The 9,516-nt window shown below is 34.0% G+C and overlaps 3 protein-coding genes across 8 annotated transcripts; all 3 read left to right on the top strand.

The window, feature by feature from the left end:
- The first annotated feature begins 1,145 nt into the window (after positions 1-1,145).
- Positions 1,146-4,448, top strand: LOC106446131 (serine carboxypeptidase-like 13). Of its 6 annotated transcripts, XM_013887814.3 has the most exons (14): positions 1,146-1,445; positions 1,523-1,668; positions 1,744-1,820; positions 1,894-2,016; positions 2,405-2,507; positions 2,600-2,637; positions 2,713-2,814; positions 2,932-3,018; positions 3,110-3,178; positions 3,396-3,467; positions 3,561-3,682; positions 3,867-3,980; positions 4,088-4,133; positions 4,223-4,448. In XM_013887814.3, exons 1-14 carry the CDS (start codon positions 1,315-1,317, stop codon positions 4,301-4,303), a joined length of 1,311 nt encoding a protein of 436 aa, XP_013743268.2. In that variant the 5' UTR covers positions 1,146-1,314; the 3' UTR covers positions 4,304-4,448. The 6 variants fall into 6 exon arrangements, 5 of the variants coding, with proteins under 5 accessions (XP_013743268.2, XP_048633415.1, XP_048633413.1 ...); XM_048777458.1 differs by having other exon boundaries at positions 3,867-4,133; XR_007338994.1 differs by having other exon boundaries at positions 1,148-1,445; positions 2,600-2,814; positions 3,908-3,980.
- Positions 4,449-5,264: 816 nt separating this feature from the next.
- LOC106449605 (ankyrin repeat domain-containing protein EMB506, chloroplastic) lies at positions 5,265-7,132 on the top strand. The gene is made up of 7 exons (XM_013891344.3): positions 5,265-5,812; positions 5,881-5,960; positions 6,073-6,171; positions 6,255-6,353; positions 6,444-6,542; positions 6,624-6,722; positions 6,835-7,132. Exons 1-7 carry the CDS (start codon positions 5,434-5,436, stop codon positions 6,934-6,936), a joined length of 957 nt encoding a protein of 318 aa, XP_013746798.2. The 5' UTR covers positions 5,265-5,433; the 3' UTR covers positions 6,937-7,132.
- Positions 7,133-7,328: 196 nt separating this feature from the next.
- Positions 7,329-9,511, top strand: LOC106449604. The gene is made up of 3 exons (XM_013891343.3): positions 7,329-8,412; positions 8,517-9,173; positions 9,250-9,511. Exons 1-3 carry the CDS (start codon positions 7,783-7,785, stop codon positions 9,343-9,345), a joined length of 1,383 nt encoding a protein of 460 aa, XP_013746797.2. The 5' UTR covers positions 7,329-7,782; the 3' UTR covers positions 9,346-9,511.
- Positions 9,512-9,516: the final 5 nt, after the last annotated feature.

Here is a 9,516-nt window from a genome sequence, read left to right as displayed (position 1 = left end):
GTTACTCTATCTCATAAACATTATTTGTGATTGAAGTGATTTCACACATATCATTTCTACAATCATTTTCACCAAAAAATATAATATGACATACTAAAATTGATGACATGGCATATGGTTAAAAGTGATATTGAAAACTATATTTAATGTCAATTTCAATTTTTGGTAACTTTTGATAACATGGTAATAACTCATAAATCATCATTAAAATAAATTTATTCAAATATATAATTAAATAATACGATAAGGGAAATATCAATTTTTAAAAATTTCGAAATATTATTTAAATATATTTTTATTATCATAATTTTTATTATTAAACAATATTTTCAAAATTTTATACAATCTTTTTTAAAGAAAATTTAAATTTTTAAATGTACTATCATTTTTTTATTTTTGATATCTACAAATTTTAGAAATTCTTTTTAGTTTTATATTTTGATAATTATAAAAAATTTATATCAATTTGAATTTACACAAATTAATTTAATATATCTTAACCAAAATAATAAATGAAAATTTATCTAAATTACAATTTTAAATATAACTTACGTATAATTTTAAATAAATCAAATTATTTATTTATCTTAATTCTATGCTTAATTAAATTAGTATTTAGTATTTATATTAAAATATTGGTTTAAAATAATAAAATCTAAAATATTAACAAATTTTTATTTTTAAATACAATTTAAATTTAAAATTTTATAGCTGCATATGGTACAGGAAAACACCTAGTTTTGAAAGAAAAAAAATAGGGTGAACCATTAGAAATGGTCTTAGGCGACAAAAGAAAACGGAATCTCATTTCAGAATTCTTGGTCTAATGGATGTATGATTGCATAATGATGTTGGTTGTGCATATTTGTTGGTCGTTTTTGTAAGTAGCAGTAGTAACTAGTAAGGGTACTGTGAAGGAATGTTATATCTTGAGGACACATTTTGGTTACGGAGAAATTTACATAACATATGGTGATAACTGATAGCAAGAAAAAAGCCAGAAAACTACAAAAGCAACGTCTCTACATCATTTATGGTGTTGATATCTTGATTTCTGTGGAATAATAATACTGAGAGAGACATTTGCAATACTAAAAACGTGTTTTGTCGACGTGAACCGAAATTGTGTGGATAAGGAGTGTGACGCCCAAAATAGCTAGCGTCAAAACCAACCACATGGCTCTCGAAATGGTTTCTCGACTGGATGCACTAGTGCATTAGTAAAGCATTATAGAACCCATTTTTCATTTTTGGTAATTATAGACACTCTCTCTTTTTTCCTCCCTTGAAAGACATCAATTGTTGGAAGCGAAAATGAGAATGAGATTGACACTAAAGTTGCTGATTCCGGTTCTGCTTGTATTGCGTTATTTTGCTGACTCTGCCTCCGTTGTAAAGTTCCTTCCTGGTTTTGAAGGTCCTCTTCCTTTTGAACTTGAAACGGGGTTTGTAAGTTGTGCCTTCTTATTTACATTGGAATAGTGAGTTTAAAGCTAGTAATTAGTAATTCATCTAAATGAAGGTACATTGGTCTTGGTGAGGAAGAGGAACTACAAATGTTCTACTATTTCATTAAGTCTGAGAATAATCCACAAGAAGACCCTCTTCTTATTTGGTTAACTGGAGGACCTGGATGTTCTTCTCTTTTTGGTCTTGTTTTTGAGAACGGTAAATCTATTATACTCCTTATTTGGCAGAGCATTATTTTGAGTAATATATTTGAAGTGGAAAAGAAAAATATAGGGCCTTTAGCTTTGAAGTTCGAGGTTTACAATGGAAGTCTCCCTTCTTTAGTCTCCACTACATATTCATGGACAAAGGTACGTAGCAGAAAGTATTCTCATATATGTCGATCACATGTCCAAGTTTTTTTAATTGAGATCTTTACCTCAGATGGCGAACATGATATTCTTGGATCAGCCTGTTGGATCTGGTTTCTCCTACTCAAGAACTCCACTTGTTGATAAAGTTAGTGACACAGGTGAAGTTAAGAGGATTCATGAGTTTCTTCAAAAGGTATTGATTAATAAAATTATATGGTTAAGCACCATATGTTAGAGACTTATTTACCTCTAGTTTAAGCCAGTCCACAACCACTTTTTATATACTCTTTTGATCATTGGTAATTTTAAATATAACTACAAGGGTCACATTACTTTGACAGGCTTTAAGCCTCAAAAAAGTTTGGGTAACAGCATAGACAAACAGCATTTGTCTTGGACTACAACTCTTGTGTGTTTTGTATTTCACTTGGTGTGACTTATTGATTGATAATCAGTTTCGTGAAATTTTAGGTTTAGTTAGCTGAGTTCGTTCTTGTCTTAATTTATTATCCAAATTATTCATACACGTTCTGATTTAACCAAGCATGAACCAACATCTAGAGTATTTTTTGTGTGTGCAGTGGCTAAGCAAGCATCCACAATTTTACGCGAACCCATTTTACGTTGCCGGAGATTCTTATTCTGGTATGATTGTTCCGCCCGTCGTTCAAGAAATCTCAAAAGGTCCCCATACAGTTTTTTTGGATACGGTTATTCCATTTTATGTTTAATCAGTTTTCTTTTAACTGTCTAACAATACATAAACCATGATGCAGGAAATTATATATGTTGCAAGCCTCTAATAAACCTACAGGTCATTGATATATACTTTTCGTATTTTCTATCAACGGAATGTATTTATTATGCATATTTTTTTATAAAAAAACAGGGCTATATTCTTGGAAACCCAGTGACAGATACTAAATTGGAACACAACTATCTTATTCCATTTGCTTATGGAATGGCGTTAATCTCGGAAGAACTCTATGAGGTATTTTTTAACTCTCACAAGAAAGTTTGATATTTTCATCCTTTATGAACCAAATCCAAACTTTATATTACTTAAGCCTCAAATGATATAACAATGTTCAAAACCTTTTTTTTACAGTCAATGAAAAAAATCTGCAAAGGAAGCTATGGAAATGTGGACTCACTTAACACGGAATGCTTGAAACTCACTGAAATTTACCAAAAGGTACACACTCTAGAATGCAACTGGTATTCAGCATTTCTATCTATGGAGTAATGGTCATCAGTTATTCATATATTTTGGTTGATTTACACAGTGTACCGACAGATTGAATAAATACCATATATTACTACCGGATTGCCATAAGACATCTCCTGATTGCCATGTAAGTAATATATATTTCGTCCATCTAGTATCCCTGGAGGAAGTATTTGATCTTATAGGCTTTGTCTGCCTTTCCAAGAACCAAAATTTTGGTTAACCTTAGAACAGAACAGAGTAACTGTGTATACACATCCATCTTTGCCTGTTGACAGTTTAACTATACAGTCAGACATGATATTTCAGGTAAATAAAAGATAATTACAAGATTGCTTTTGCAGCTATATAAATATTTTCTCCTTGAAAAGTGGGCCAATAACGAGAGAGTTCACAAAGCTCTTCATGTTAATAAGGTGTGTGCAAGTTTATTTTAAGATCATTGATAGATTACTAAGTGATGATATAAAGAGAACTTTTAAATTTTAAAGGATGATTTATCTTTACAGGGGAGTATAGGGGAATGGAGGCAATGTAATTATGATGGTATTTCGTATAAATATGACATTCAGAGCAGTGTACCATACCACAAGAATAACAGCATTAATGGTTTCCGATCTCTTATCTTCAGGTGAGAGTTAAATAATACTGAAACCAAGCTGAAAATGTTTTTATTTAGTGTCAGTTTCTATAAAAGATAACTAGATAACAAGTGATTTTAAACCGTAAACTGGATTGGCCACTCACTCTACCTACAAGATTCAGGACTCAGTGAGAATGAGATTATAAAATTTTATGTAACTTATGGTGACTAGTGGTGATCATGATATGACGGTGCCTTTCCTTGCAACTCAAGCCTGGATAAGATCTCTCAACTACTCCATCATTGATGACTGGAGGCCTTGGATGATGAACGATCAAATCGCTGGGTATACATTATTGTGTTGTTTTTCTTGGTCATTTATTTTTTCATCGGTGATCGTATCACAAGCTTGTCAAAACTCACGTAAAACCATCATTGCGTTTCTCTTGACAGATACACGAGAACTTATGCCAATAAGATGACATTTGCTACTGTCAAGGCAAGTCTTCTTGCTTCAACTTAATATGTTTACTATCATTGGATTACAATCAAAATGTTTATTAATATATTTGATTGTTTTAATTATAGGGAGGTGGACACACGGCAGACTATAAACCCGATGAGACATTTATCATGTTCAAAAGGTGGATCAGTGGCCAGCCTTTGTAATAGAGTCCTTTAGGTATTAAAATGATTTGTATAACAACATAAGCAGTTTCATGTTTTGGGACATATTTTGTCAAGAGCCATTTGGATCCGTATGGTGATCGATAAAAAAAAAATAAGAACCAGTATTGTGATGGCTTTGTGCAAATCTTGCAGTTCTAAAAACAACCATAAAATAATATAAATAAATAAATCAATTAAAAATAAAATGTTTGAATATTTTAAACTACTTCATCTAAGATAAAAAAAATTTAGTAAGCCAAAAAAAATGTTGACAAAAAAGGATCGTAATGAATAATAAACAGAAATGCAAAAATATATCTTATAGATTTAGTAAGATATATATAATTAAGCCATATTCTTGTATTCAACAAAATTACATGCTAGATGATTAAACATAATAATCTTTTCTTATGGGAAAAGCTGGAATGAATTCATCTTTCCAAGAAAAAAAATTAGTGAAGAAGTGTTTTTCCAAAGAGCATTGGAAGATATGAAAAGAAAAGAAATTACAAGTATTGCAGTATTCCACCAACATGGATTTGAATGGATTGTGGAATGAGGAAATTTCAAGAACAGCACTCACCACGAAAATATAATATTTTAAACTACAATTAGGACAATGCAATTATGTTGGCCTCTGGAATACCATACAATGGAGTTTCAAAATTACAGTATGATATTTAATAGTATCTGAGAAAGAAGCTACAATACTATAGTTCAAACTATTCATAACTGACAACTATGTTTTTTCCAGTTGAATTCTCCTTTAGACAATGGTTTTATAACCAATGAGAGCAGCTAAGTTAGCCAAAAAAAAAGCTGTTATATCATCAACTCAATGAAGTCTATACATATTGGGCTTTAATAACTAAACATATGGGCCGAGGGTAAACAATAAAAGCCCAAAAATCATTAGTGGACAGAGAAATGTCGTCTTTATTCGTTGTTTGTATAATTGTATCTTGTGTGTGTTTTAATAAACCACCGGAAACTATCGAAGCGGGAATCGGAGCCTCTCACCGGCGTTTACACCATCGGAGTCTCAGTTTATTTACAGTTCTTATCTTCTAGTTTCTGAATACTAGAAAGTTTGCTACTTAACAATTGAAGGAGAACTGAACTTCCCAACAATGGTCTCTTGGGTCTTATCCATTCGTCCACAAAGTTGTCTCCTTACAAAATTTCCCGTTTCCATCTCTAAATCGAAGCTACTCATAGACTGTCTTCCAAGGAGCGTCCCATCACGCTTATCAGTTCCCATCAAGAGACAATCAGCGGTGAAGACTCGTTGTTTCTCTGAGACAAAGCGTCGAACACCTTCCGTGCAATCCAAACGTGAGTTCTGGGAAGACCCAGACGGTGGTAGCGACAGTGAAGACGAAGAAGAAGGGGAGGACGAAGACGATAGTATCGGGAATGATTTAGATTTCGAGAGTGATTGGGAAGAAGGAGACTCGAGAGCCCAGAAGGTTACTACAGACAACAACTACGAGGAACAGCTTGCAAGAGGTTCTTCTTTCTCTTCATTTACTCTTGCAAGAGCTTTCAAAGCTTTAATTTTTTGTGTGTATTTGCAGAGATTGAGCAACTTCTTGCACCTGAAGAAAGAGCGATTCTTCAGCAAAACGAAATACCAAACCTTCAAATGATATCAACTGTATGTTTTCAATTGATTTTGTTTTTACTACCTCTTGTATGCAATATTGCATTTACAAGTGATTCTCATATCAATCTTATATACTTTATTGTAAACATATGAAACTTTGCAGAAGAAGTGGAAGCCACTTCAGACTCTTGCTCTGTCAATGCAGATTCAATTAATGGACAACCTCATGGACAATGGACTAGACATTGACGATGTTGACAAGGTTTTGCTTTTAAATAGAAATTGCTGTTGTCAGATCTGGTTTCTAGTCTTTACAGTGTCATTGATTGAATCTCTTATTAACAGGATGGCCAAACCGCTCTTCATAAGGCAGTCATTGGTAAAAAAGAAGCAGTGATTAGTCATCTTTTGAGGAAAGGAGCAAATCCACACATTCAAGATCGGGTGAGAAGAACTAATTTGGTTCCATATACGTAAAACCAGTTTGAGAAAGAGGTTCAAACTTTTCATCAACCGTATTGTTCAAACATGTAGGACGGTGCATCTGCGCTTCACTATGCAGTTCAAGTTGGAGCCTTGCAGACTGTAAAACTACTAATCAAGTACAATGTAGACGTCAATGTTACAGATAATGTAAGTAGCAATGATCCAAGCCTTTTTAAGATTTTAATCAACTCTTTTTGACGATCTGATGAAACTTTCTTTGGTTTACAGGAAGGATGGACTCCTTTACATATCGCTGTACAAAGCAGGAATCGTGACATTACAAAGATCTTGTTGACCAATGGTGCTGATAAGACAAGAAGAACAAAGGTTTAAATGGCTTTGTTATATCAAGAAAAAGCTGAGAGGCTATATGATACTATGTTTTTGTTTCGATAACCACCGATCAATATGGTTTAATGCTTTTTACCGTTTTTTACAGGATGGGAAAGTAGCTTTGGACATGGCTCTGTGCTTTGGAAGAGATTTCAAGTCATATGATCTGGTCAAGCTGTTGAAGATCATGCCCACTGACGATATATAGAAAACGATTGGTGAGTTTTTGAATGATGAGGTTGAGATTAGTAAACCGGGGTTGAAATTACCTGGTTTGTTTGTAATCTAATCCGCTTAAAGTGGTAGAAGAAACCCGGTTTTGTTTGTATTAAACTAGATTTTTTGTTGTATAATCAAAAACCAATTGAATAAATATGTATACTCAAAAGCATTTTCCCTGGAAACTCTTCATTCACTGTTCTGTAGCATTGCTACCTGTAAAAATTAATTATGTATCCACTCGAGTATTGGCTATCATTATCACATGTAAACGTCCCAAAACGTCAAGCTCTTGATTACTAGAGAATCTTTTGATTAGCATCTGACTGTTTCAGTAACTATATTTGTTTCTTGGATATCTACATTGCTAATCTTTTGAGTTTTAGCTACTTCTCATATTTTTATGTTAAAACTTTGAAAAATTTTAGGTTTTCATTTGGATAGTTTTCATACGTTACGAAGATCATAGTATTATTGTTGTATCTTCACTTGTATTCATGATTTATCAAGGTTTTGAATTAATTAAACTAGAGTTGACTTTTGGGAAATTGATAGTATGAACTGGTCTCTGTTGTTCACGATATCGAAACTTGACTAAAACCTTGGAACTTGGTTTTGGCCTTACTGTTCATTTAATGATAGAGATGAAAGCATGAGCGATGGGTTCACAGTATTTGTTATGACGCTTGGTTTTTCGGTAAAGTTTTTGGAAACTGAAAGGGTTTGTTTAGGGTTTATTGGTTTGTGTCTTTATAAGTGTTGAGGATGGCTGTGATTTTTTTATTATCCTTGAAAAGTTATCTTCTGTCTTCCATCTAAAACTTTTGTTAGGAATATGGCTAAGAGTTCTGGCGAGACTAAGTTCACTTTGAAACTTGTCGTTGATGAGGAGAACAACAAGGTTGTTTTTGCTGAGGCTTGTAGGGACTTTGTTGATGTGCTCTTCAGTCTTCTGACACTGCCTATGGGCACCATTGTCAGATTGCTTGAGAATCATCGAAAATCTGAGACTGTCCCTATTGGTTGTTTTAGCAATCTCTATAAAAGTGTCGTGGATATGGGCACAGATGATTTTGAGACTGAAGCTTGTAAGCAGATGCTGCTTTATCCGAGGAGCTTGTGGGATGTACACTGCAGAAGGCTTAAACTCAACTTACATCCTACTGATGGTATCAAGTTGTTTGTCTGCAGTACTTTCACTATCTGTAAAATGTGCAGTTATTTTAGCACTTCTCGATGTGGATGTGGAATGTTGATGAACGTAGAGATCCCGTGTAATGGAATAACTGTCGACAAGAACATACAAGACGGAGTATTTGTTAGAGGCAGGTCTTCATTCATCATAACTGACGACTTGAAAGTGGCAGTTCGGTCCACTGACCTTGTCTTGAGGAACCTCAATTCTGTAGGCTGTGGTGATTTTTCTACGGTTGGGGAAAGGCTCGTCGATGTCGGTTTTGATGAGGTATGTTACTGTCTGGTACATGTTATGTGTAGCGTTACATTTTATAGAAAAATAAGCTCTGATTCAAATCATACTCTCACTATCTTTCTAATGTCTTAATTTAGGTCATGACTCTGTTGGAATGTATCTTTTCCTCAAATGCTCCCTTGACGGACACGTTTTTGAACAGACAAAGTCTCCAAGGTGTGATGAAGACTTGTGAAACACTAAGTCCAGATCTGGGGAGAGAAATAGATGAATCAGAAGGAGTAATAACTTTCAGCGCCATCGTGAGGAAACATGACATGAAGGTTTTATATGTTGAATGTGGAGAAGACTTTGTTGATCTTTTATTCTCGTTTCTTGCTGTTCCGCTGGAATCTGTAATTAATGTATCTGGTGACAGCTCCACTTTTGGGTGCATTGGAAACCTGTTCAAAAGCTTCAAGGTCTTGAGTGCTACAGAAGTTTCAACATCCAAAGCCGTGCTCCCTCATTACTATACATGTCAGAAGCAATTGCTCAATATCATCATTGAGCAACCTCAGAGCTTTCATAGAATCAGCACTAAGGAACCTTTGGCTCTGATTGATTCAAAATCTCATGGAGGTGATCAGTCATCAGGTGGTAGCGGATTCATGAAAAGAGACGCAAAGTTTACAGTATCAGATGATCTGATCATTACACCGATGACCTCAAGCTCAGCTATCTGCATACTGAAAAAGTTGGAGAGTCGAGCAAAGGATATACAGGTGCAAGAAATACGCATCAGCAAAAAACAGGTATATATCGATTGTGGTCAAGAAGAAACATGTAACGATTCTCCTAAATATTTCGTTTTTTTTTTCTTTAAATCAGGCAACAAGTTTGTTGAGAGCTTCCTTGGTGACATCCTCTGCACTGAACGCTGCATTATGGAACTCGACTTCGAAGAAACCCAAGCAAGAGACTTGAAGAACCACATTCTCCATCTCTTTTACCATTTCTGCTTGTTTTCTTTTTACCATTATTTCCTTGGCTACTATTGCGATTATCTCCTAAATGCTAGCAACTACAGTTTTAATTAAAAAAACATCCTACTTTTTTTGAAAGAATTATAATTCATGTTATGTTTATTTTACAGTA

This window comes from Brassica napus, chromosome A4 (assembly GCF_020379485.1).
Source record: "Brassica napus cultivar Da-Ae chromosome A4, Da-Ae, whole genome shotgun sequence".
NCBI lineage: Eukaryota > Viridiplantae > Streptophyta > Magnoliopsida > Brassicales > Brassicaceae > Brassica > Brassica napus.
Note: the sequence above shows the minus strand (reverse complement) of the source record. Positions and strands in the feature narration are given on the sequence as shown.

What these genes read in the sequence shown, in the direction of transcription:
- LOC106449604 (XM_013891343.3), top strand. Translation starts at nt 7,783, where the DNA reads ATGGCTAAGAGTTCTGGCGAGACTAAGTTCACTTTGAAACTTGTCGTT. An exon ending in TCGATGTCGGTTTTGATGAG is followed by an intron (nt 8,413 to 8,516) that starts GTATGTTACTGT and finishes GTCTTAATTTAG; the next exon opens with GTCATGACTCTGTTGGAATG. An exon ending in TACGCATCAGCAAAAAACAG is followed by an intron (nt 9,174 to 9,249) that starts GTATATATCGAT and finishes TCTTTAAATCAG; the next exon opens with GCAACAAGTTTGTTGAGAGC.
- LOC106446131 (XM_048777456.1), top strand. Translation starts at nt 1,315, where the DNA reads ATGAGAATGAGATTGACACTAAAGTTGCTGATTCCGGTTCTGCTTGTA. An exon ending in CGTTCAAGAAATCTCAAAAG is followed by an intron (nt 2,508 to 2,599) that starts GTCCCCATACAG and finishes ACCATGATGCAG; the next exon opens with GAAATTATATATGTTGCAAG. An exon ending in TCTCGGAAGAACTCTATGAG is followed by an intron (nt 2,815 to 2,931) that starts GTATTTTTTAAC and finishes TTTTTTTTACAG; the next exon opens with TCAATGAAAAAAATCTGCAA.
- LOC106449605 (XM_013891344.3), top strand. Translation starts at nt 5,434, where the DNA reads ATGGTCTCTTGGGTCTTATCCATTCGTCCACAAAGTTGTCTCCTTACA. An exon ending in ATCCACACATTCAAGATCGG is followed by an intron (nt 6,354 to 6,443) that starts GTGAGAAGAACT and finishes TCAAACATGTAG; the next exon opens with GACGGTGCATCTGCGCTTCA. An exon ending in ACGTCAATGTTACAGATAAT is followed by an intron (nt 6,543 to 6,623) that starts GTAAGTAGCAAT and finishes TTTGGTTTACAG; the next exon opens with GAAGGATGGACTCCTTTACA.